The sequence below is a fragment of the Nannobrachium achirus genome (genome assembly GCF_963921795.1).
Source record: "Nannobrachium achirus genome assembly, chromosome: 13".
Lineage (NCBI taxonomy): Eukaryota > Metazoa > Chordata > Actinopteri > Myctophiformes > Myctophidae > Nannobrachium > Nannobrachium achirus.
In genome coordinates this window covers 41,136,499-41,164,022 of record NC_137833.1, presented here as the reverse complement: position 1 = coordinate 41,164,022, position 27,524 = coordinate 41,136,499, and the positions used below count along the sequence as shown (strand labels likewise).

The window sequence follows — 27,524 nt, the reverse complement described above, 5'->3', positions numbered from 1 at the left end:
CTGGACTTGCTGAAGTATAATTAGATACATTGAGCTAGAAGACATCCCACATGTATTTGTGTATAGGTATATTCTTTGATAAGGGAAATCATTTTATAAGATTAGTAAAATATGAAGTGAAGACTTTCATTTCAAAATGAAGTATTTATCATGTCAAATGTTTTTTTTTCTTTTTTACGTGTTCTGTGCCAAATCATTGCTGGCATGAAAGTGAAACTAACGTTTTTTAATGTTATAGCTGAATTATTAAACGGTAATATGTACGGTATGTATATCTGAACTGAAACTTTTCACACAATAGACTTTGACAGATGTACAGTTACGATTGATCTAATTGACCCTGCTTTATTTATGTAATTACCTATGATAGGTATGGAAGATATCTTGTGTTGACAGGTTATTTTATGGTATTTAAAATCATATTGCGTATTTTTTTAAACAAAGAAGAAAGTGTATTCGGGGTAAAACATAAATAAATAGAAATTCCATATTTATAAAGTTGTTCATAATCATTCTTTAAAAGAAATGTCTGTGTTATTCTGCATCAGCCATGTAGGGTATTTTCTTTACAGAGTTTTCTTTAATTTTTTTACTGATATTTGTTGTGCTGTACTACTGGTTTAATTAAAGTTTTCTGTCCGCTCCTTCTCAAGGTTACATTTTTGATCGTTTGGCACACCGTCTCCTATGCGTGACTGCGTGTGTAGGTAACTTTGTATGTCACTTTGTCTGTTTGTCCGTAGCATGAGCTGCAATACCGCTGGTGATAGATAGATAGATACCTTTATTATCCCAAGGGGGAAATTCAGTCACCCAGAGTCACACAGCAGTTAAGGTTACAGGATACAGGACAGTAAGAAAAAGAAAAAGGACTGTTGTGTACAGCCGAGCACAAAAAAACTAACAAGAAAGAAGAATCAACCATACAGAGCAATTAAGTAAAAAATAAATAAAAAAAAGAGTCGAGAACAGTTAAAAAACACAACACAACAATAAAATAGTAGTACTTAACGTTTCTATAATGGATTGCAATTTTTAGGGACTTTTCTAAGCATATTGCAAACTCAAAGAACTTACAATGGTCCATTCATTCAAACATTAGGAACTACTTATCAACACAGTATCAAAATAATATACACATATATACAGTAGGCTATAAGTGTCTGCACCAAGACAATAATAATAATGCTTAGAAGAAATAAAGGTGCAGAGAAAAATAAAAGTGTCCAAAAGTCTGTGCAAAAAAAGCAGTGACCAGTGTCGAGTCACAACAAAGAAAAAATAAAAATAACGCAGATGGATACCCCTCTCCGCAATCCCAAGAAGGATGGGGGAAAGTCATTTGGATGGCACGGGATGGAAGTTTGGAACAATATGTTAGTATTGTGTGCGTGTAGCAATCGTCTGTTTGGAGCCTCGGTACAGCGTCTCCTCCGCCGTCTTGGCCCGTGTACACCACGGACCTCCACAGCGTCAGCGCCTCCGGTCCACGTAAAGCCTCGATCAGAGTCGGCTCCGCGGTGGAAGGCTATCCACCACGGTGTAGTCTTTTTGAGTCATGAAACTACAACGTTACGTCATTCCTCGCGGTGAAGAGCTTTCCACCGCGAGTCCCGACACATCTCTCTGTTTTTACTTTCAGACAGATAGGCTCTTCACCCCGTTCACTGATTGGTCGACCTGGACCAGTGAGTCATGGTGAATAGGACTTCACTGTGACTGACTATGATGGCCTTCACTTATTTTCTGACTTGAGGTGGAAAGCTTTCCACCTAAAATTTGCGGTGGATAGCCCTTCACCGCAGACTCTGATCGAGGCTTAACAAGTTTCCACGGCCAGGGCGCCTCTGGCCCACGGTACTCCACCGCCTTTACCCACACGCACTATGGACCTCAGGCTCCACAGGGACCGCGCCTCCGGTCCTTGTCACGAGTCATGGTGACCAAGTGGCGCTATTGAGCAGCCCAGGCGTGCGCGCATGCACACACACACACACACACACACACACACACACACACACACACACACACACACACACACACACACACACACACACACACACACACACACACACACACAGGGGTCCAAAATCCACCGCTCACTTCAAACTGGGTTTGATTTTTATTTTGTTCATAGCAGTGGTGGAAAAAGTAAAATGTTTTACTTTTGTAAAAGTAGCAATACTGCAATGTAGAAGCACTCTGAAGTAAAAGTCCGGAATTTGATTGATTGATTGATTGAAGACTTTATTAGAAGTTTGCATAGGAAAAGGTTCAGTTTCATGACAGTTTCAATTCAAAATTGACTTGAGTAAAAGTATAAAGTATCAAAATGTACTTGAAGTACCAAAAGTAGGTCTAGGCTCTTTTGAAAATAGACAAAGTAGCCTATTAGGCCTATAGGGCTGAAGTGTTCAATGTATGTTTTTTTTGATAATCAAAATCTACAAAGTAAGTAAACGTTTTCAAATAATTGTAAAAGTAAAAGTATTGCAAATTGTAAAAGTAAAACTGCCTAAAAAGTGTACGCTACAGTACTTGAATAAATGTACACACGCACAGCACACTGCATAATAGTGAATATCATTCTCAGCGGGGTCTGAAGCCGAACGCTACCATCTAGTGGTGATAGAAAGAGATTACAGTATTTCACCGCCGTCTTGAATATTTTATAATTATTATGTAATGTTCGTGTTTATTAATTCATATTTTATATAGAACATTATGGTACAACAATGACTGTACTAGGGCGATGGCTGATGATTCCGGACAAACTTTAAAAGATTGAATCAAGGCATACTCGCGGCCAGCCCACGCACCGCCGTCATCTAAAAAGAAAAAAAGAAAAACACACAGTGAGGACCCCAGCATGCCAGCCGAGCAGCAGTGATCTCTCAGCTGAGCAGAAATTAAACCTCTACTGTTTGCACAAAACCAACCCATTTCACCTTTAAATTGAGCGGTTTGACAAGTCGGGATATCGGTTATTGGAATGGAGAATGACATCCTCGTCTCCCTTGAAGATCTAGGGTGAGTGTGTCTGTCTCTGTGTGTGTCGGCGCACCGGGTCCTCTGTGGGTGACGTGAACGTTTGGCAGATTGTGCCGGGTATGAAATCCAGATCAGGTCGGCTAACCCAACCGCTAACCTCTTATATGAACAATATTTAAATCCACACAACGTAAGGAGTTGTATGAACCGGGTTACATTCTGTCTCTTAGTATTACATGGGTTATTTATTTTCTTTTCTTATGTGAACTAAGAATAAGATGAATTGTAATTTGTAACTCACTGTGTCGTTGGTCATGATGTGCCGTATGTACGTGGCCAGGCTGTCAGCTAAGGCACCAATATACTGAACACGTCATGGTCCATTAATGTTGAGTGATGGGAATGAATTTAGCATGCTGAAGTCAATGGATTTAGCAGAAAACACAATGCTGTGAAACAAGTTTGTTAGGTGGCTCAGTAGTAGCTGACATTTAAGCCTTAACAAAGCAAAGAAAACTAGAACCTGAAGTCTCACTCTTGACTTGAGTAAATATTGTAAGTCTCGCTCTTGAGTAAATGTATGTCATTATACCTGTCCTACACATATCTGACCTCAGTCACCTCTTACTTAATCATCGCTGCCATGTTCTAGTGATAAGGGTATCAGCACCACATGCACGGTAAAGGGAAAAGGCTTGGCTTCACTCGGGCTAAATATAACTTTCCAAATGTGGTCATTTTATTTGCCCGTGTTCTGCTGCAGGTACCAAGGCCCTCTCCTGGAAGACGGTGCACTGGATGGCGCCGCGACTGGCGGAGCAGCTTCACCTGAGTTTACTAAGCTTGTTTCGTGGTTGGTGTCAGAACTCAAACTCTACTGCAAGCTTGAGGAGAATGTCCACGCCACTAATTGTACGTTGCTTCAATCACAGCTTTGATTTATTTTGCTTCTTGGTTTTTCTTTAGAGATGCTTATCGAGTACAGATACGATACCCGTGTGTCATTTAAAAAGACTCTAGGACAGTGGTTCTCAAAGTGGGGAGTCCAGGGACTCTCTGGGATCCTTTAGGGTTCCAAATGGACCCCTACAGTAACTCTTGAGAGTGTACAAATGGTACCAAATAGACCCTTATGGGTCGATTGGACACAACTCTATTTTTCTTTGACTGAAATTGAAATATAGTTTCCAAATTGATGTTAATTTGTGGTCTGTCTTATCCATCTATCACAGGTCCCAGCGAGGCAGATAGTTTTCAGTTGGAGATGAGTGGTCTGTTGACAGAGCTGGCATGTCCTTACTCTGTCCTCACCACTGGAGATGTCACCCAGAGGCTAACCAACAGGACCAACTGCTTACTGCTCCTCAGTAGGACCACAACACTACATGCCATACTTTAAACCAGGCTTTAAACATCAATGTTTTTCAGGCCATGGACCCTCAGCTAAGAGAGAGATGAAGCATGGACCCCCACAACATATTGTATAACATTGTCTTGCAGATAAAATGTTTTCATACATTTCACAGCTTGTAGATCTGTTATTTTTCAGCTAATGTTCCTCATCACACAAAGATTTGGCAGACCCTGTGTAATAACTCTGAGGATGTCCTAGGGGTCCCAGACCCTGTTGAAGACCCCTGGTTTAAACATTAACTACACATTTAGTGGGTTTCAATTAGCTGTTATTAAAATGAAAATATTGTCTTTATGTCATTGTTTGATGTGGGCATCACACAGGATTGGTGTTCAGCGGGGATCAGATTACTATTTTATATTTTATTGCAGCCTTTCTGGTGTCTGAACTGGAGGCATCCAGGATGATCCTGGTCAACAAGCCGCAGAAGAAGGCCCAGGAGTCTGGGGGTACTCCAGCTTTTGTTGAGCTCAAAGGCATCTGCTTGGCCCTGGGCATGTCCAAGCCTCCAGCCAACATCACCATGTTCCAGTTCTTTAGTGGGATTGAGAAGAAGGTGAGCTGGTTCTGTCGTGTAAAGGTCCATTGTTTGACAACGTCCATGTGTGAAAAGTGCTACAGTATATTTGCCGTGATGTGAAAGCAGATTTTTATTTTTATTCACATTGTATCTTTTGAAACTTTTCCTTTTCCATAGCTGAAAGAAGCCATGACAAGAGTGTCAGCGACCCATGTTGGAGAACCTCTGATGAAAAAGCCACTTGGACCTGTGCACTGGGTAAGTAATCTGATGCAGGGGTCCTCACTTTCAGGATTTGATCATATGAAAATGTCTTTCACTTATTTTGGAATGCATATTAATATTCAATGTTTACCTGCAAACAAAAACTCAGATACTCTGTGAAATTGACTTTAGTTTACAGTTGGTCCGTAAACAGATTTCCCCCTTAAACCTTTTTGAAAATATGTGTTGTTAGAAAGATAAAACTTGTTAGATTACTTTTTCATTACCGATAATTAAAACCCCATTGCAAAAATTACATGCGCAATATTCCCTACAGCTCATAACGATTTGATACGTTTGATTGACCTAAAATCAAGAGTGCAGCTTACCAGAGTGGCCACCAGTTTTGTGGAGCTGTGCTGGGCTTCACAGAGGCATACTGGCAAAAGCAACTAGGCACTGGATACGAGATAAAACGTTTTACAGTACCCATTGATGTTGGATGTGAGTGCTGGGTATGGAGTGGTGGGAGGGAGTTTTCGATCTATCAGCAATAAGACGGCAATTGATTTAGAAAATTACATCAAAGAACATTTTATAGAACGAGATTTTAAATTAATGTTTTTTAACTTTATTAGGAAAAAATTGAAGCTATCAACCAAGCACTTGTGAATGAATATGAAGTCAGAAGAAAGATGCTGTTGAAACGTCTAGATGTGACAATTCAGTCCTTTGGTTGGTCTGACAGAGCTAAGGTATGAAAACAACTTATTCCAGTTGGCTATATATGACTATTATTCATGATAATATCATTATCACTGGTTACTGTAACTGATGGCCTTACTAAGATGTGTTCAAATTGTCCACTTTTCTTCTCCGTTTTATTAGAAACATGCTGAAAAAATGACAAAAGTCTACCACCCTTTGCGCGCTGTCCTTGGAACAAAAAGCAAAATCACTGTTGCCCACCTTTTTGCTGCAAGAGATGACCTGTCCAAGATTCTACGCACAAGCAGCGGCAGGATAAGAGAGAAAACTAGTTGTGCCATCAACAAGGTTACTCAGCATATTTGTTCAGACAACTTGAAACAGATTTGTTTTTACTTAAACAAATTTACATCTACTGTGCATGTTATCCATGGACTGCGGATAAATTCAAGATGTATAGCTTTATAGCCACGATTTAATCGTTGTTTTTTTCGTAGGTTCTGATGGGCCGCGTACCAGACAGGGGTGGACGACCCTGCGAGATCGAGCCGCCTCCTCCAGAGATGCCCTCGTGGCAGCAGCGGAAGGACGGTCCTACCGGCGGAGGGAGCTACGGCGGGGGCGGACGTGGAGGGGGAGGTGGAGGAGGTGGTCGGGGGGGCTACGATCAGTACTCCCAGGGTGGCCGTGGAGGATACGAGAGAGGAGGAGATAGGGGGAGTTATGGAGACAGGGGGGGTAGAGGAGGAGGTGGAAGAGGGGGTAAGGTGCAGGGAGGCTGGTCAGATGGAGGAGGAGGAGGAGGAGGAGGAGGAGGGAGGGGTGGAGGCTACACTCAGGGTAACTACCAAGATGGGGGAGGAGGAAGAGGAGGAGGTGGTTATGGAGGAGGTGGAAGCTACCAAGGAGGCTTCCAGGAACCTAGCTACGCTGGAGGAGGAGGACACCAAGGAGGAGGAGGAGGAGGAGGTGGGGGTGGGGGTGGTCACCATGACAATTACCACCAAGACGGGGGTCGGTATCAGGATAGGGGTGGTGGTGGGGGCCGAGGTGGTCGTGGGGGAAGGGGAAGAGGCAGAGGAGGTGGAGGAGAGCGTGGAGGGGAGCGTGGAGGTGGACAAGGGGGAGGCTGGGGAGGGGGAGCGAGAGGGGGTCAGAATTTTAACCAAGGTGGACAGTTTGAACAGTACTTCCAACAAGGCGGGCAGCAGTACAATCAGGCAGGCTTTGGTCAGGGGAGAAATTACACTAGTTGAAGACATCATGTAAGGCATTACAGCAGCGTTCACAGTCACAGAGGGTCACTATTGAGATGTGATTGATTTGGAATTCAACACCTCATTTAAATGTGAAAGGAAAACATCTATAGCATGGATAAAAAAAAAGAGAAAAAAAAAAAGAAAAGAAAGGGGGGTCTGCTTACATGCATGCTAACCATGTACTACAATACATTACACTACGTCACGCCGTCGTGGATTATTGCTATAATGCAAAAGAAAAGACTGTTCTAATGTGGTCTGGATCCAGGAAACACATCACAGACCCAGGTGTTCTAATTCATGTTTGTTGCGCTCAGCCACCTTGACATGAAAGTTAAAGAAAACATTTTTGACTGCCACAAATGGTTAGCTGGGGCAGCATTGTGAACTCTGCTGTCTTGGCTTCATTTTGACAACAAATTAGCCTTATCTTGGAGATTATTTGAAGGAGAAAAGTCCTGACATTTCAGTGTTCTTGCACCCTAATGTATAACTGACATAAAATGTAGACCTCATCTGTCAATTTATTGCAGTCCTTCCTATAATTTTATTGGAATTTGACGAATACTTGAAAATAATACAGCTTTATGTATTGAGTCCTTTTGTTAAAAGTTTACAATGGCTCGAGAGATGGGTCAAATCAGAGGCCTGTTTTCTTTTTTCCCCCCCACCTTTTCAGTTCTGTTACTTATTTAAACAATGCCATCTTTTGCTGCTCATGGAAAACTGTGTACTTAGTTTTTTGGATGTTAGAAAGACTGTTTGGGTGTGTGAATGAGATGAGCAATAAACTTGGAAATGATGCAACACTGGTCAACATCTATTTAATGTATTGCTAATTGTAATCTTGGAAATGCTATTTGTGCAGCCAGACCAAGTTGTTTTTATTTTGTTGTATTTTGTAAAGCCACTTTGATTACTCAAATATGCGCTGTATAAATGTTATTTTATTATTAGACAATATGTACAAGTTCTCTTTAGCAGTCGTTCCTAAACTTTTTTCCCATGACCCAAAAGAGAAATTACACCTTCGCATGGTGTTCTGTCTGGACCCAAATTAGTGAAAATAGCAGATCTACAAGCTCACAACGTGTTGCTTCTCCTTTATTATTATATTTTATTCATGGAATTTAATAGATGTGTTTCTTTTTTTGAAAAGTTACATCTATTTTTTCCCCCTAAAAATAAAATGATTTTTGTTGGAAGTGGATTTTTTTTTTTTTTTTTTAGGAAAATAAATTTGTATTTGTATGGGTCGTGACCTCGGGACCCACGAACAGGTCCCGAGACCCTGACACTTTTTTTTTTTTTTTTGTGAAACAGTGCAAAATACAACAGAGTCTGCTGTACTGTCAGTAGGATACTGTTTGTAAGCTCTTATTTTGAATTAAATCTGAAGCCGTGTCCTGTCTGGTGTATGACGTTGCTTCCGAGAATGCAGCTCGCATCACTTGCAACTTGCAAGGCACTGTAATGCTGGAGGGAGGATTTGTTGTCGTTACATTATATCGTTAAGTAGTTCCATATCTTCAATTTCCTCGCTAGGGATGTTCATTTGATGGATAGAATGTACCGTGGCTTTCCAAACCCAGGAGTACTTCCACCGCGGGGCCCTGCGCCCACCGGCCAGCCGCCAGCCCGCGGAGCTCACCCCTACTACGGAGGGCCTTTCGGCCCGGGTCCGCCGCCGAACATGCCGCCTCACGGACATTTGAACCCCGCATCGTGTGGACCTGTTTTGCCCCCTGGACCGGACAGTAATTACCTTCACAACAGGCACAACGTATGTATCTGGAACAGCCGATCGTGAACGTTGCATTGCTGTACAATTGAACTAGTTCTCTCTAGCTAGCATCACGTGCTAGCACAACCTAGCTAGTGTTATCCATTGAAGCATAGCAACCTACAGAATTAGCTTTATTGTCATCACAGGTTTACAGAAGTATAAAAGTGTGTGGAATTTGTTTTTGTGCAAGTTCTATCGTTTTGTTATTTATTTCCATATATAAAGGAAATGGCAAAACGATAGAACTTTGCATTCAAACTTTGTTACACTGGTTAGGTTAAGGCAGTATAACTGAAAAATATGAGTAAGGAGTGTGCGGTTTTGATCATTTCTGATTATGAATTTACCGTAAATGTTCCGTATACGTGCATATAATGACGTGCATGATGCTTCCTCCTCCTGGAAATTTACTGCATTTCAACTATAACTGATGGATGACACAAGTCATCCACATGAGTGATGATGCTTAATGTGCAACATTGTTTTCTGACTCAAATGTAAACAAACCAACATACACACAGTAGGCTATAAGGGTATACAGGGTAAATGCTCATTTCTACTGTGACTGACTTTTATTACCTTTTTAATACCAAAGTGGCCAAACTGTCAAATATTACATAAGAAATTTCTACAGTGACTGACTTTTATTACCTTTTTAATACCAAAGTGGCCAAATTGTCAAATATTACATAAGAAAGAGGCTAACATTGTGAAAAAGCCGTTCCACAAGCTCACAATGCCTTGATGTGAGCCTGTAGTTCTATTTTCACAATACCTGTATCTGTGGAATCAAGTCAAACTAAATGTAATGCCTACAATTCCAAGTGCTTGTCAGTGTGTTCAAATATGATTATTTTGGTTAGAGGCCTGAAAGGTTTTGGAACCCTTGATCTAAACTAGTGGTTCTCAAAACTGTTCATGTCACAAAGTGGATCTCCAGTTGAAAATATTTTGGGCCAGAGACCCTCATAACATATTTGTTAGTGAACCACTGTTCTAAAACTTTCTCTGCAAACATTATGATGACCCATATTTGCGAGCTTCAAAAGTATATTTCTCATTCTCAACCAAATTGAGCGGCAATATTTGCACATTTTGATTATTTTTTCTAAATCCAAATCTCAAAGCTCAAGCCATAATTAGAATTAGAATTAGATGTGTGAGGAGTCAAGACCTGAAACAAGCAGTTGATGCTTGAAAACTCACTGAAGTGAAGCAGCTAGTCTGCATTGTGAAAGACTATGTAGCTATTGCTGCAAAGGCATTGCAACTTAATGCATCCATGGGTTCAATTAACGTTTTTTCTGTAGAAAATTTGGCATTATACTAGCCTTTTCATTAGCAAATTAAATAGTGTTCAATTCAAGTCAGTGTGTTGTTTATTCACTGTTTATTTACGGTACTCTTGGTGGAAAAGCTTAGTTGAATTTAACTCCACCTATGCAAACATTTGCATTTTATGGGCACTTAATGATTGAATCAAGCTTCATTCATTAATTCAAAGCATAATAAGGCACAGCAACTTGTTTTTGTTTTCTCAACCTGATTTATCATGCACCATAGAGACATTTCTTAGCAGGCAAACAAGGTTATAGTGAAATGGCCCTTAAACATACGGTAGGTTCCAGCTGTATATCACAAACATTTAAAATTGTAAAAAGTTATGCAATGCAATTGTGTAAATCACTTGTAACATGAATGCTGAATACTCCTACTCCAGACTCAACCCCACCATAGCAGCTTCTCCATAGGCCATAGTACAGGGATGGCCTTGGGCAGCCAACAGATCCCACAGTGGAATCACAGTGGAACACTGGAGCAACATCAGAAGGATAACAGGTGTGTGTGTCTGTGTGCTGGTAGTGGGAGTGATATTTGTTTAATTGAACCCGACCTTCAAGATATCTGACTTTTATTTGTATTACAGTATGGTTCTTTGGAAACAAGGTTCAGCTGATATTTTAGGTTTATAATGGATGCTAACGTTATAAGCAAGTACAGAATGTGGGTGTTAAGATGCTGTTGATTTGTCATGGTGCCAGGTTGGTGAACCAGGTTAATTATTAAACATTTTCATTTACTGATGGCACACAGTATTTTGAAAGCTGTGTATTCTGTTTACAGCGAGAGGGCTGGTGAAGAATTCCTCAGATGTCTTGCAACTAACCAACCATTCCCAGACTATCTGAAAGGGAACATGTCATACAACCTAGCTGATGCATTACAATCAGCAAATGCATTGAAGGTAGCAGTTTCAACTGACCCCGAGTTCCAGAAGCATATAATCAAGAGCAAGAGCAAAAGCCGGAGCAGAAGCCATGACAGAAGCCGTGGCAGAAGCCGCGCAAAAAGCCGTGCCCGTAGTAAGAGTAGGGTGCGCAGCAGAAGCCGGGGTCGAAGCAAAGCACGGAGTACCAGTCGAAGCCGAGCTAAGAGCAGGCCCAGAAGTAAAAGTCGTGCTCCAAGCCGCAGTCGGGGTAAGAGTCGGGCAAGAAGTAAGAGCAGGGGTAGGAGCCGCAGTCCGACCAAAAAACGGGCACGGAGCAAGAGCCGAGCCAGGGCCAAGAGCAGGGCCAGGAGTAGAAGTCGTAGTCACAGTCATGGGAAGAGCAGTGCCAAGGAGAAGGAGAAGGAGTACCGGAACGGAAACAACCAGAGCCATAACTCCTACTCCAGTGGCGGCAACGTTAGTAATAGTAATACATCCACAGGCAATGAGAGTCTATTCCAGGGCCTGCAACGAGTAATGAACAGCAAAGATCTGGAAATGGGACTGCCTGCCCTCAAGGATGCTATCCGCACTATAAAGGTAACGCTTATCTCTGTTTTTCATTGAATGTCTCTTGGAAAATCACCATGAAATTGTAGAATGTTATCTACAAAACATCAACACTCAGTGAGTTCGTTAGAAAGGAGAAACCTCATTAGTAGTAATGCTCAATTGTCATTTTTATCAAAATGTTGCTCAAAAATGCTGAAAAAAAGATGATGCCATCAGCTATTCATTTGTTAAAGTGTTTCCTAAGATCGCCTCTATTTCACAGGCCTCAAAAGAAGAACAAAAGAAGGACATTAAGGTGGAGAGCGATCCAGAAACGGAGACCTTGAACAACACTTCGACAAATGCTAGACCAGTGGAAAGCGACAGTATGCTCCTCCCTCATGAGAGATCGGGCATCGACTTTTCTTGGCTCCAGGCAAGTTATTATTTTATTAACTTTTCTTGGCTCCAGTCCAGGCAAGTAATTTTTTCTTTCTTTTTAGTCATGTTTATTTAGAAAATATTTATAAAAACAAAACATTTTTTTTGCACTTTCTTCAAAATCACAAAGAAAAAACTTAAACTGAATATAGAATAAATATAGCAAAAAAGTAGATAAAATTAATCTCAACATATAAAAAAAAAAGTGAGATGAAGTAAAACTCCCACCCCTTTTATCTGTTCTTAAATAATTACTCTGGCTGACTTACGTACGTGAAAATATACTCCTCAATTGTATATCAAAAAAATATATGTATTTTTTTGTGTGCTATTTATCCAGGCAAGTAATCAAGAAGTCTCTGCAGCTGTCCAAAAAGATGATGACCTTGATGACGAAGAATTCCTCTATGGGCATGAAGACGGAGGGAAACGACCGTACACTCACACTTCTGTACCGTTTGCATCCGTTGCTCAATCGCGGCAGCACACCACCCCCCAGCAGCACACCACCCCCCAGCATACACAGAGTAGCCAGACATATTATCTTAGCCAACACAAGCCCATGTTCAATAATCTAGGGGATCTACTGGATGTGAAGCAGCCCGTTAGTAGTGCTTCACCTAGCCAGAACACCACCAAGACAGACCATAGACTTAAGCAAGAGTTGCCGCCCAGTGTCCCAGATGACAAGGAGTATGAGAAGATCCAGGGCTTGCTGAAGAACTTTGGTCTGAATATGGGCATAGCAGACATCGGCACAATGATGACAAAGATACAAGACCAAAAGAAGGAGGTTAAGCAGCCTTCTCCCCCTCCTCAACCTACTGGTTGTGGGACAGCACAGACAGGGTTGGGCTTCGCCACAGCAGCAATGGGGCACACAGGTGTACGGCATGCACTCGAGTCTCTACAATGTTTGATAAAAGGTAAGGCTCATGTCTTGAACCGGGTGTGAAAGCTGAATGTATAAACTGCTCCTTTACTTGTTTTATTGTGTCCTGGCCTTGCTGTTCAGAAATATAAGCAAATGTTGAAGCTGATTTTGTCCCCGTTTGTTTCTCTCCCAATCATCAAGGATAAACTTATGCAAATGTGAGAACTGATCCAAGATGTTTACACCATTGTTCGAAGGCAGCCACTTTTTGATGCCGATTTATTTTTCTCTATGGTTGGATGCTTTTCACATAGAAACTAGGATTATGGTATGTATGATCATACTGTTCTGCCTTTTGTTCCTTTTGTTCCTTCAGCAACAAAGGAGAAACGGGTAAAAGGTGACCCTCATGGCAGAAGCGACTCTCCGAAAACTACTGTCAAACAGAGGGTAACATTTGGCAATATTTAATCATTACATTTACATTTACATTTACATATTCCATTTCCCTATAAATAATTATTGAATTGCCCAATCAAATACTATGTTCAAAGGTAGAGAGAACTCAGCATTTCCAATATCTTCCGTTTGAATCCTTCAGGATCCTGGTGAGGAGGAACGGTTCAAAAGAGAGAAACAAGCCAGAATGAAGAAGATCGAGACCATGTTGAAAGACCTGGAAGAACTGCTAAAAGATAATGGTATAGTGTTTTCCTCCATGGCACACAGTTGCCTCCAGAACCTATTGGATTATTTTTTTGTTTTGGTATCACAGATCCCTCTTCTGTGCATTTGCAGGAACAGATTTCATGGTTCCAGTGATTGGGTTTTACTGCCAGAAATGTGAGGAGTTCATTGGAGATCTGACTACAGCTGAAAGCCATGCGTCAACTCACTCCCATAAAGACCTTAAAGCTACAACTAGCGTTGTGAGTATCCGCTATGCGTTCCTGTGCAAGACAAAATTACTTGCTATCTTTGTCACATGATTGTGTCGCTCGCAGTAGACATGCGTTTTGAGCGACAAATTAAGATTTTGAAGTCATTGAAACACTCTTACCTGAGGTTGCTTATAGATTTGTTACAGGCGTATTATCTTTGTTTTGATCATTTTATTCATGTTTAATGTGGCACGGACTATTCCTTGTTCAACAGTTTTTAGATTTCCCTTTGTCTCCATATACATTATGCTACAACATGCATACTTACGTCTATACATACTGTTCATGCTGTTGATGTCTCTTCAGAAGCAGCATGCGGACAAGGTGGTTGAGACGAAGGACAGAGGACACTCGCTCACTCACAGTAGCAGCGGTAGCAGACACCCCCACCATTCTGACAGGAAGGACCAGAGAGACTCCAGTTACCACAGAGATTCAGTAGACCGCAAGGACCGTCGAGATCACCATGGAAACCAGAGGGATGAGAGAGATCACAGAGGCTCGGACCTCAAACACAAGCACGACACCGACCCAAAACACAAACACGACAGCGACCCCCGGGGCCACAGACACGATCGGGAAAAGATCGCTGTGAGGGAGGGAATGATGAAAGAGAGATTGCTGATAACGGTGTCCCGTGGACAGTCGCCTCCCAGGCCTGGCATAAAAGACGAGATCGACAAAGGGCAAGCTTCTGGAAAGCACAGCCTAGACGGCAAGGGTAAATCCTCCACGAAAGAGAGTAATACACAAGAGTCTGATGACAGTAGTGATAGCAGCGATGACGAGAAAGCAAAATCATCAGGAAAGTCACCCAAAAAGAAGAAGAAGAAGAAGGAAAAGAAAAAGGATAAGAAAAAGGATAAGAAGAAAGAAAAGGACAGGAAGAACTAAGTTGTGCACAAAGCATTGACCCCATCTCCATGTTATTTTTTTTTACATTTCTTTTATTCTTTATTTAGATATTAGAGTAGAGAGACGGGAAACCATGGACCGTGAGCAGGGAGACGTGAGGACAGGGTGGGAGTCGGATTGGAACTCTAGTCCTCCCGAATCACAAGGAGCATAATTATGGTCACTTGGCAGTGCATCCCGCCCCATCTCCATGTTTGAGTTGCGCTCTGTGATGTGTTTGGCGTTTGAGGCAGCTGACATTTCTCAACTTGACGAACTTGGACCTGTTCTCCTTTCATTTGTTAAATCTTTTCCAGAGGATTTTCTATTTACTTTAAACCCAGATAAAACCCCTGTGCTTGTATCGATGGATCATTTTGTTAAATGAGTGCCTGATGTCGTTTTTGGCCTTAAAACTACAATCCGGGACTTATTTTAAAATTATCAAATCATTATTTTAACCAACCTGTACCGGAAAGATTATGATAACACAATTTAACCAGCTCATTTGCAGTGTTTGGACGTTGTTTTATTTCAATCTCTACCTGTCAGGAGGCACAACGGACATAAAACGTATGGATTGTAACTTTCTCTCGATTAGGTATCTTTTACTGCAAGTCTTGAGTATGCCCCATACCTTCAATTTACTGTTTAATTTTAAATTCAGAGACTGTTTTGTTGTCATCATTTTGTTTACCATTTCTGCTTGTTAGTGTTGCTTTGTTATGTATCAATATGCTAACTTTTGGCCCTAAAGTCAACATTGTATATCACTTTGACCAGCAGTGTAGTGTTACAGTGTATTTTTACAGTTCAATTGCATTCTCATTTCCCCAACTTCCATTTTCAACCCTAATAATGAATAAAACCAGAACACAAATATTTGTGTTCTGTAATGTTTTCACATAAACGGTACAGAAATAGGTTGCACATACAAAATACTTATAACAACTGCAAGTTAATCATGTTATGGTTTCCAGAAGAAACCCAAGGATGGTATGACCCCTGCTTAAATATGTGCAACAAGAGATTTTAATGGAAGTTCAACTACATTTATTTTCATTTGCTGTATTCACAGTACAACTTTGTCAATTCTTGCGGTTATTTTTTTGGCTCTGTATTGTATCCAGTTGACAAACGATAAGCCATCATCTTCCCCTCACAGAGATCAGCTGCAGATCGGTGATCATTTTGACGATGACCCTGGACACGCTTTCTTGCCAAGCTTTTCAAAGCCTGTATTGATTTGTTTGCTGTGAAGAACTTCGTGTTGCACTGATGTTACCGCCGGGAGCGTGTCGCTGTTACCACATGTCATCTTTTCGACACCCGACTCTAACCCTCACCCTAACCCTAACCTCCGTGGAGTGAGTCGCTAACCCTCCGGTCGAAATGATGGTCCTTCGAAAGAGCGCGATTTCCCCGTTACCGCCGCCAGCATCACTCGGCATCACTGTCGGTTAAGGCGCCGTATCCACAGAAGCGTTTTTTTGAGCTGCCACTGCCTTTCTGCCATGCATTTCTTTGGTAAAAGGCATGCTGGAGTGCTCCAATTCTCAGCGCTGAGAATCGTGTTTCAGTGCTCTGAAACAGCCTAGGCCTTAATATGATTGTATTTGTCTTATTCTTTACAGTTCATGCAATTTAATTCAATCAACATTTTAATTTAGGAGAACAAAACTAGTTAAACTTTATTTAGGATCGAGTCAATCTGGAAACCCAGTAGGATTTGGGGGCACTACCTCTTTTGTTGTGCAGAGGCCGTGGTGCTGACAGATTAGGTCATAAGGTTCAACTAAACTGTATTGTTGCTGTTGGGCGAAAACTTTGTATATGCAAAGATTTGTTACTTTTCAAATGGGAAAAAAAAGCTTGTAGATCTTCTATTTTTGCTACTACCACTCTTGTACACAGAAATAGGGCATTAATATATGGAAAACAAATGTACAAAGTTGAAATATGGAGATCCAAGGTTTCTGCCTGACAGCAATAATAATGCTTTTCAAATATGAACCGTAATGCACTTCTGCTTAGATTTTACATTGAAGAAAGAGAAAAGTAATTTAAGGACGACTTCACCCATTTTCAACCTGTCTTCATAGAATTTGTCTTCACTAATGCTCATGATAAAATTGTAACCCCCCCCCCCCCCCCCCCCCCCCACCTGCAGTTTCTATTAGCTTGGATTCCCCATTGATTATGTCACGGGCGGATTTGAACTGTCCTCTGAGGGACAGACCAACTAGACAATGGTACCATATTAACATGAGCAATTGTGAGGACCAATTATATGAAGATGGGTTGGAAATGGGCGAAGTCATCCTTTAAGCATGAGTATTTCACAAAACATTTGGTGAGATCAATCTTGGAGGGAGACACACACATTACCCACACAGTCGTGTTGACCTTCCTCAAAAAATGTAAAAAAACAACCTTGAACGTGCAAGTGGCATTGTGTGGGTTAATCTCTCCAAGATTGATCTCATCTGCTGTTTGTCGCCTATGGACCTTCTCTGAAACTGACTGGGTGTGCAGTCTGCACTGTGCACAAGTCCTTTTTCACTAGCAAATAACAATCACAGAATGTACGGTAAATAAACAAATGTTTATTTGCATTCTGTGTACATTGTTCTGAATTGATCATGTGCATAACATCTATATTGTTCAGGCAAATGAACACTGTTTTGCTGTTAAGAACAATATTCAGTTCTGTGATAGCTATAAACCTCAATCCAGGATTATTTTGAACATTGAAATTAGGACTATATACACAATTTACAGTACCTCATCAATTAAAATCCATATTCTTGTTGTGTATTAAAAATGGCCCATGGGACTACTTACTGATTAGAGTTTAAAGTTAATGCTGGTGAATAAATGGTGCATTTCTCCAACAGCAGTTAGTGGTTAAGTATCCTGATTGCGACCGTCGGGTCGCATTTACTATCAAAACCTCCACCGGCTGTCCGTCCGTCAGTCAGTCAGTCACACGTCACACTTTTGCCCTGCTCATATCTCCGTAACCGTTGCCCCCATCCATGCCAAATTTTGCACACACACTCCTTGCCTGCCAAACCACAACCCATCCCATCAATTCTCACATGGCCCTCTTCTAGCGCCACCATGAGGCCGATTCTTGCAAAACACATTTTTGGACACTACTGCTAGAGATGTTGCCCTAAAATCACGCAAATCGCTACACAGTATGTCTACACACATGTCATCAACATGGATCTGTCCCATATAGCGCCACCATCAGGCCGATTTTTTCAAACACATTTTTGGACACTGCTCCTACAGATTTTGCCTAAAATCACGCAAATCAGTACACAGTATGTCTACACTCATCTCATCAAGATGGATCTGTCCCATATAGCGCCACCATCAGGCAGATTTTTTTCGAACACATTTTTGGACACTGCTCCTACACATTTTGGCTTAAAATCACGAAGCTTATCTCCCGATTAGGGAGTCTTACTGGTTAAGTTCACTTATAGTTTAACACAGGCAGGAGGAGCCGGGTTCGAACCAGGAACCTTCCGATTCCAAGACAGCCGTTTTGTCACTGAGCCGCTGTAGTTCCAAATGTTCTTTTCTACGCCTCTGACAGCTAATCACATTAACTAGTGCTTCAAGGTTTTTCAGACCAAGGACCCCTTAGCTGAGAGATAGATGAAGCAGGGACCCCACTACATATTGGATAAAAGATTAAATCTGAGCTAGTGCCAAGCCCAAACAGGTTATGCATTACCCATTGTAACCGTTGTCCGTGTACAGAGTGACGTCATCACTTGGGGCCAGTCTGTCACATCAGTAATATGACATCATGTTGATGACAACAGACATCTCCTAATATGGGGATCTGTGGATTAATGTATAGATTTGAAGCGGAGAAAACCGCTTCCAATGAGTGGCTTTGTGTGTCCCACGCCCATATATGGTCATTTCAGTCCAGAATGAACAGGTTTTTTCAAAAACAAAATGTGTGTTTCATGTCCATATATGGTCATCTCAGTCCAGAATGAACGGGCTTTTTCAAAAACAAAATGTATGTCACCTCATGTCCATATATGGTCACTCCAGTCCAGAATGAACAGGTTTTTTCTGTCCCGTACGTCCAGAATATCAGTCCAGAATGAATAGGCTTTTTCAAAAAGCAAAATGTGTGTCCCATGTCCATATATGTCCATTTCAGTTCAGAATGAATAGGTTTTATGAATAGGTTTTATTCATAAAACCTATTCAATGAATGAATAGGTTTTATCTGTCCCGTACGTCCGTCCGTCCGTACGTATGTGTGTAGTCCGTCCCGGTCTGATGATTGGATACTTTGAGGATTGGTCAAGCTTCACATGACAATTCGGCCCTCCAGATAAAATCATTAATTCATTCAGAATATAAAGAATGTATAGATCACAGAGTTCATAACTCTAGAACACATAGAATAAAAGTTCACCGCTTCACTTCGAACCGAGGTTTGATTTTTGGATAACCGCTGATCCGACGACTTAAGTTGACATTATAGACACTGCATTCCTTTCCTTTGGGGATTTGCGTAATTTATGGAGATATTTGTGCCTTAATTGGCATAATTGGAAACATATTTCCCAGGCTGTCCTCTTTTGCCTTGGTAAGTCATGTACCTTCCTCATCACATTTTAAGGGGGTGGAGTACAAGGTGCCATTGTGTTTTTTTGTGTGTCTTGTCAAATAGCCATTGTGGTACTTGTAAAAATAGTCTATCTTACATTAAATGTGGCCTGTGTTAAAACTTTAAGGATAGTTGAATGCATCAATTTCATGCTGATTTTGGCAACTAAACATTCTGTAAGAAACTGAAGAGAAAGATTTGAAGTTTCGGCAACAACTGTACTTTTTATTCCTCTATAATTATTTGAAGTTTTTTTTTATAATGAAGATTTTGATAATTACAAAACATACATTAATTAACCTATTTATATAATACTTCTCTATTCAAAACATCTATTTTACAATTTATTTTTCCCCGAGTGGTGACAGACCTCTTCATTTATTTCATTAGGGTTCAGTGAAGTGAAGCCCCGCCCACTTGTGCTGAAGGCAGTGGGCGACTGCTGCAGTGAGTATCGGTAGGCTAGCCTGGCTAGAGCTGCTGCGGTATGCCGTTACCGCCGGTTGTAAATAAAGTTACACCATGCCGAAATCCGCTCTCAGTCGGGAGACATTACAGTAAGTACAACCATGTATATATCATTTTCTGGTCGCCTATGTCTGTAAAATCGTGCAACAAACATGTATGCAATGCGCCGTTTCTAATCTCCAAGCTCGCTGGACATGATGTTCCGGTTTGTTTTCAAAATAAAAGGATGAACTGTCAGTTACCTGTGCAGCAAGACGATATGAAAACGATATACTCAGTACTACCCAGGGGGCAAAGGAAGGTGTGCTGCATTTGCCCCGACATAAAAGGTTGTCCACCAGAAATATTATCTATGACCCAGTAGGATCACAACCTATATGGACAACCCGGTCAATTTGTACAACAAAGTCCAATATGGCCGCCTCAATATTAGCCCCTATTAGTTTTAATGGGGGGTGAATAGGGCAAAATTTTAAACTGAGGGATATTTCCACGAAACTTCACAGGTTGATCAATGGTATACATATGAACATTTTTTGTATTGCAAGTTTCCATGGAATCAATATGGCCGCCACAATATGGCCGCCATAATGTAAGGACCCAGAAAATAGGTTTTGCCTCTAACTTCTGAACCAGATGAGCTAGAAACGCAAACTTGGTGTCTATTTCATGGTGTCTGACCATGGGAGACTCAATGGAATAGCTAATTTTATTATTGGGTGTGTCTGGACCTTTATTGTGCATATTTGCAAGATGGTGGACTCCCAAAATAGAGCTTTAACATAATTTCTACCATGATTGTTGACTGCTTTTGCAAATACAAGCAATATGAATCCATTTGCTAAGATTTATGGCACAGAAGGGACTTATAGCTGTATTATTCTTGAGTTTGCATGTTGTCAAAATGGCTGTAAACGAGATATTATATTTCCTGTCCGATTCTACTGTATGTAGTTGTAGCAATGACTTCAGATAAAATCAGAGACCAAAACAATGTATCTTAGAAATTATTTTTTTATTTAAAAAAAAAAAAGAGAGAGATTATCTCAATGAAATGCATGCAACTGCCTTTTTGGGTCTTTCACACATAGACATGCACATGCTTTCCAACAACTTCAGCTTCAGGGAAATTATAATGAACACATGATTAAAACAGGCTGCATTATAATGCAAATAATTGCTAGTCACTATCACTGTCATGTGTACCTATCCTGCTGCATCTTGTCTCCAGTCCTTGGCAACGACACCCCAAGTAGCATGCAATTCCCTTCTTCGCACACGAAGTTCAATCACCCGAGAGAGACTTGGAGTAGAACCGCTGCTCCTTCACTTGGAAAGGAGTCAGCTTAGGTGGTTCGGGCATCTAGTACGGATGCCCCCCGAGCGCCTTCCTAGGAAGGTCCTCGATGCACGTCCCACTGGGAGGAGACCCCGTGGCAGACCTAAGACCAGATGGAAGGATTATATCTCCAGACTGGCCTGGGAACGCCTCGGTATACTCCCAGAGGGAGTGGAGGAAGTTGCGCAGGATAAGGAAATCTGGAAGTCTCAGTTGGAACTGTTACCCCCGCGACCCGATTCCGGATAAGCGGTTGAAGATGGATGGATGGATGGATGGCACATGAACAGTTTTTCTGGCAGCCTTTGATACAGCTACATGATATTGCCTTGTCCATTGATATAGGCCAGGCTGGCTCTGTAGATGTACAGGGGACTGCCTTCCCATCACTGAGAGACCATCCATATTCAGTGAAGCAAGGGATGTCTGGATTCGCGATGTGTGCAGTTTTATCTATTATGGCTGCAGCTCTTTTCAGGTGCAGGCCAAAGGCATTTTCTGTAGGTGGCAGCAGCTTCAACAGGGTTGATCGGTTATTTAGGAACTTGTACACTCTCAGCTTTGCCAGGTCAAAGTCCTCCGAATGGTCATATTTGATGCATATACAGCTATTGTGAGGTCTCTAGCCTGATTCTTGACATCCTCTGAGAGGGAATAAGAGGAATTTTCACCAAACTCCTGAAGTGCAGGGAGATCTAGACCCATGCTGGTCTTGAACCATGCCTTCTTTCCAGTGAAAAAGGGATAGCTGGTGGTATCTCTGCCACTCAGGCTGTGAATAAAGGGCAGGGCACGACACTGTGCGAGTCCAAGGGCTGAGACCATGTGATGGATAGGAAGATATGCATCCTGCTCTGTTCTCACCCACAGCTCTGGAAGGTCTAGGAGGTGGGTGGCAGCATGATATAGATGCCTATATCATGCTGCCGCCATGGGAAGGCAGTCCCCTGTCCATCTACAGAGCCAGCCTGGCCTATATCAATGGACAAGGCAATATCATGTAGCTGTATCAAAGGCTGCCAGAAAAACTGTTCATGTGCGAAGAAGGGAATTGCATGCTACTTGGGGTGTCGTTGCCAAGGACTGGAGACAAGATGCAGCAGGATAGGTAGGTACACATGACAGTGATAGTGACTAGCAATTATTTGCATTATAATGCAGCCTGTTTTAATCATGTGTTCATTATAATTTCCCTGAAGCTGTAGTTGTTGGAAAGCATGTGCATGTCTATGTGTGAAAGACCCAAAAAGGCAGTTGCATTCATTTTATTGAGATACTCTCTCTCTTTTTTTTATTTTTTTTAAATAAAAAAATAATTTCTAAGATACATTGTTTTGGTCTCTGATTTTATCTGAAGTCATTGCTACAACTACATACAGTAGAATCGGACAGGAAATATAATATCTCGTTTACAGCCATTTTGACAACATGCAAACTCAAGAATAGTCCCTTCTGTGCCATAAATCTTAGCAAATGGATTCATATTGCTTGTATTTGCAAAAGCAGTCAACAATCATGGTAGAAATTATGTTAAAGCTCTATTTTGGGAGTCCACCATCTTGCAAATATGCACAATAAAGGTCCAGACACACCCAATAATAAAATTAGCTATTCCATTGAGTCTCCCATGGTCAGACACCATGAAATAGACACCAAGTTTGCGTTTCTAGCTCATCTGGTTCAGAAGTTAGAGGCAAAACCTATTTTCTGGGTCCTTACATTATGGCGGCCATATTGTGGCGGCCATATTGGATTTCATGGAAACTTGCAGTACAAAAAATGTTCATATGTATACCATTGATCAACCTGTGAAGTTTCGTGGAAATATCCCTCAGTTTAAAATTTTGCCCTATTCACCCCCCATTAAAACTAATAGGGGCTAATATTGAGGCGGCCATATTGGACTTTGTTGTACAAATTGACCGGGTTGTCCATATAGGTTGTGATCCTACTGGGTCATAGATAATATTTCTGGTGGACAACTTTTTATGTCGGGGCAAATGCAGGTTTCCTAAAAAAAAGGCTGGTTTGCCCCCTGGGTATACTGTCTATGTATGACTGAAGTCAAGCTTATCTTGTCCCATAAATGGAAAAATACTGACTGCACTAAACCATTCAAAATGTTTCTTCAGGATGGACTGAGGATAGACTTACTATTGCTTAGTGATCTGATCTCATACAAGTTATAACGCCTTCGTTTTAATCTCCCATTCATGTTACTACTTACAGAATCCTTGAGTCCATGTGGGCAGAAGGAGTGCAGAGCTACAGCTCTGATGGGAACAGACATAAAGTCCAGCAGGTGGCGGAAGCCACAGGCCTTGTGGAAGAGCGAATAAAGGTATTATATTGATTTTTATAGATCTAATTAATAGGGCTGTCATAAATACACATTTAAGTTGATTAATATTGTCACTCACTCAAATTTTGCGATCAACGATTTTATCATGCTTTTGGCATTGAACATATGAACATGAATCATGTAATTTCTGATGGCAGAATGGCACATGTTGTGTCAAATAACTTAAATATTCAAATAATTTACTGACATTTAATGCTTAAAAAATCAGGAATGTTAAAATGTTAATACAAATATTACACAGGTACAGATGAGATGGACAGACAGGACAGCCAGCTAGAATAAGACACAGGACGATGTGAATGCCATTCACACTGAGCACCATAATTATAACCATAAAAGTAGAGTTTAAAAAGTCGTGACTGACTTAAAAAAATAATTCAATGGTGCACAATAGAGTTATCGTTCCCAGTGAGAATTGGGCTTTAGTCATGGGTTGCAGCCGTCCGGGCCTAGGGAATGTGCAGGGGGGATACAGTTTCTACATCAATGTATCAAATTTCTTGTGTCCCCTATGGGAACTGAAAGCGCGTTTGGAGGTACGCTCTATAGAGGCCCCTCAACATGGTGTTGATTGGATTTATTTCCTTCTTTTTTTAAGATGGTCTCCTCCCACTCATTTTGGGTTGCAGCCATCAGGGCCCAGGGAATCTGCGGGGGGAATACAGTTTCTACATCAATGTTTCACATTTTTTTGTGTCCCCTAAGGGAAGTGAAAGCGCTTTTGGAGGTACGCTCTATAGAGGCCCCTCAACATGGGGTTGAATGGATGATCTGTTTTTTTCTTTTCTTCTTTTTTTTTTTCTTCATTTTGGAAAACATTGTTACATGACAAGATCATGTATCTAATTTAGTGAAGGGGAGAAAGGGAAAGAAAAAAAGGGACCCTTGGTGTCACCCTCTGGATCTGAATGAAATGCTTTTGGCTCCTGTGTTGGACCTGACTGCTATCGACTTGAAGTGAAATTAAAGTTTCAAATATAAAACCTGTTAAAAAAAACATGCGTACTTCCCTGGCCTACTGTAGCATCCACGAGGCATTTGGTATTGATAGATCCAGAGACTAACTGCAGACAGACAGGTTTCTAGATGGCTCGCCCTCCTAGAGCCCCCCCGGTACAAATATTCACAAAATGTGAAACAATATTTTGGAATATACTTCCTTGGCAGCAAGCAATTTGATGATGAATGGTTCTCTTGGTTTGCGACTTTAGCTGCAGACAGACAGTCAGAATATGTTTACAGGAAGGAGTCACACCATTCCTGAAGACAGCCGTAGCAGTCAACTTGCTGTTTGGCATTTGCCCCACAGGTGTGTTTCAGCCACTCTCGAAAGCTTTCCTCATCTTTCTTTAACACCAGGAACTGTCCAAGGACAACATATGCCCTGTCAAAGTGCTTCTCCTCCAGTCTTTTCCCAAGTGCATCTCCAATACCCGCTAGTGCCATGACAGACTTGTCCCCCATGGGCTCTGCTACAAAATCCCTATGTTTCTGAGATGTAGACGACATGGCTTCTTTCTCTAGTGAGTCGTGACTTGTTCAGCTGCTATCAATTTATTCTCAAATGGACGTACTGGTGATGTCATAATGATGTAAATCCTGCACAAATACGGAATTCCATACAACTCCATATTTGGATGAAGGATCGCAGATTATGTATTCACAAAATGTGACAAACATTCACACAAAGGAAGATATTCACACAACGTGAAAAATATTGATTTTGTTGCCTTACTGGCAGTGTGTACAAGCCAAACACCATCATACCTAGATCTTAGGGGGCCAAACATTTTGTCATTATCCAAATATCTGTATTTTCCCTGGTAAAGGTTTGGATATACAACAGGAACCGAAGAAAGAAGGTTGAAGGAGATCAGACGAAGAGGAAGCGGTTGACTGCCTCCAAAGCAAGCTGTTCTGTCAAAGGTAGGCCTATTGTATGCTAACCTTGGCTTACCTGATTTCAGGCTCCCACTTCTCTCTTCTGTTCACATAGTTGGTGTTGGACAGTTCCTTGTCACTGGTTCTCAATGTCAGGTACGGGGACCACCATGGGTCAAAAATGGACAGGCCTGTAACTCTGAGAGTGTGCAAATGGACCCTTACAGGCCCATTGGTTCCATTTGTAAACTCAGGTTGGATAGCATGTTCCTCTTTTTACGTTATGCACTCCTAGTAAAGCTCCTCTCTGTCAGATGAAAAGATGGTTGCTGGCCACTTCATGTGTATCAAAGGAGACATGCTCCCATCCCATATGACCAACTGGTCAGCAGTGACAGGGACTACACGTTTGGAGAAAATTGGGAATCAATAGTCTTAAACAAGACTCCTTTTTCTGGGGAAGACGATGAAATATATATTTTTGCTGAAATGTTGTCTACAACCATCTTCATATGAACTTCCACAGACAGCGATGCAGAGCCCAAAGGTCACCAGGTTACTGAAGAACCCAAAGGGCAGCAGGCTACTGAAGAAGCCAAAGGTCAGCAGGCTACTGAAGAGGCAAGCCAGGCCAGCCAGGAACAGACTGAGCTGGAGGAGGAAGAAGCATTTGAGGAGGAAGCATCATTTGAGGAAGAGACAAGCAGGGCAATAATGGACCTGCCTCTTGATGGCAAAGAACAGCAACCAGATGCAGCATCTCAGCTCATACAGAGTGTTGAGGAAAAGGTGAGTAATAAAGTCTGTTTTTAAAACGTACATTTCATAAGCACAGTGGAACTTTAGGTGCGAAAGAAACCAATGTGTATTCCCCCATAGCTTTTGAACTACCTAAACAAGACACAAAGACAGCACAACTTTAGAAACATGACACAAAACAGCACACAAATAAAAAAATACAAAATAAAATTAACCAGGGTCTGCCATAGTCACTTCTAACATTGTTGATTCGCTAGAACAAAGTTCTATTGACTGGATTATTTTATTGGTTTATTGTTGTTAGTTTAAATTAGGTTGAATTCAGTTTCTTTACCAGACTGAGTGTGTGTGGAGAAAAGGGACTCGTTCATGTACAGTAGCTAGGTGCAATATTGAGCATACAGAGATGCCAATTGTCTTAATGAACTGTCATTGTAATCAATTGAAATATATTTATATAAAAAGTTATTTATTTTATCTTTTAAAGCATTTAATTCAATATATTTAATAAAAAACATGAATAATCCATCTAAAAGGAGAATTGAATACATCCTGTGTTTAGAAATAAGATTTATGTATTTTATCGATAATCTATATTGATTTAGCTGAATGTTACAAGTGTTACTATTTTGCTTACAGTATCTTTGATGACTACTAGGTTTTATGAACATACTTGTTTGCAGTTGTAAAGAAATGGTGCAACAGAGTTTTAAATTAATTCAGTCACAGTGTTAGAAGAGCTTTTTTTCTTTTTTACATAAAGTTATGCTTTACTTCCTTGTAAACGCTTACAAGGAATCTCATTTCAGGATCAGTAAATCTGTGATCGTAGTGAAATCTGTAGTTGACCTCATGGTGTTTTGATAACAGAATGGACCACCATAATTAATAACCATAATAATAATGTTTGTGGCAACACCCGTTTCCTTTATTTCTTTTTTACAGATCCAAAAACTTCAGGCCAGTAACTGCGAGGTCCTTATGGTGGTCTACAACCAACGCAGTGGTTCCCTCTATACCACTGGGACCCCCAATGGACTCGAGTTCCTTAACTCTCAGAATCCAGGCATTCACTGGCAGTTTGCGGGGGCCATGTCGACTTCTTCCTGTTTCAATTGACATTCTGATTCAAATGTGTTGTTTAAATTATTATTATGTTAAATAAATATATATATTTTTCTTTTCAAATTCCTGCTTTTATAACTATTTGATGTGAGGAGAGGGTAGTCCTATGTAAGTTCAAAATGAAATACTTGTATTTTGAGGCAATA

The 27,524-nt window shown here is 41.1% G+C and overlaps 4 protein-coding genes across 5 annotated transcripts; 3 read left to right on the top strand and 1 right to left on the bottom strand.

Moving 5' to 3' along the window:
- Positions 1-2,935: 2,935 nt before the first annotated feature.
- fam98a (family with sequence similarity 98 member A) lies at positions 2,936-7,568 on the top strand. The gene is made up of 8 exons (XM_080739976.1): positions 2,936-3,030; positions 3,755-3,903; positions 4,224-4,358; positions 4,777-4,961; positions 5,103-5,183; positions 5,768-5,884; positions 6,018-6,185; positions 6,335-7,568. Exons 1-8 carry the CDS (start codon positions 2,993-2,995, stop codon positions 7,091-7,093), a joined length of 1,632 nt encoding a protein of 543 aa, XP_080596102.1. The 5' UTR covers positions 2,936-2,992; the 3' UTR covers positions 7,094-7,568.
- A 1,010-nt stretch (positions 7,569-8,578) lies between these two features.
- Positions 8,579-16,509, top strand: LOC308296495 (uncharacterized protein). 2 transcript variants are annotated; one of them, XM_080739781.1, is made up of 9 exons: positions 8,579-8,879; positions 10,603-10,721; positions 11,007-11,691; positions 11,927-12,079; positions 12,425-13,010; positions 13,335-13,408; positions 13,560-13,659; positions 13,757-13,887; positions 14,206-16,509. In XM_080739781.1, exons 1-9 carry the CDS (start codon positions 8,655-8,657, stop codon positions 14,791-14,793), a joined length of 2,661 nt encoding a protein of 886 aa, XP_080595907.1. In that variant the 5' UTR covers positions 8,579-8,654; the 3' UTR covers positions 14,794-16,509. The 2 variants fall into 2 exon arrangements, with proteins under 2 accessions (XP_080595907.1, XP_080595906.1); XM_080739780.1 differs by having other exon boundaries at positions 10,977-11,691.
- Positions 16,510-19,531: 3,022 nt separating this feature from the next.
- LOC308297311 (uncharacterized protein) lies at positions 19,532-27,372 on the top strand (the record flags this gene model as incomplete). The annotated part of the gene is made up of 5 exons (XM_080740724.1): positions 19,532-20,001; positions 23,481-23,592; positions 25,443-25,539; positions 26,021-26,283; positions 27,199-27,372. The coding sequence occupies exons 1-5, from the start codon at positions 19,967-19,969 to the stop codon at positions 27,370-27,372; spliced, it is 681 nt and encodes a 226-aa protein (XP_080596850.1). The 5' UTR covers positions 19,532-19,966.
- Positions 24,850-25,122, bottom strand: LOC308297009 (barrier-to-autointegration factor-like; the record flags this gene model as incomplete). Its single annotated transcript, XM_080740390.1, has 1 exon — positions 24,850-25,122. The coding sequence occupies one exon, from the start codon at positions 25,120-25,122 to the stop codon at positions 24,850-24,852; it is 273 nt and encodes a 90-aa protein (XP_080596516.1).
- Positions 27,373-27,524: the final 152 nt, after the last annotated feature.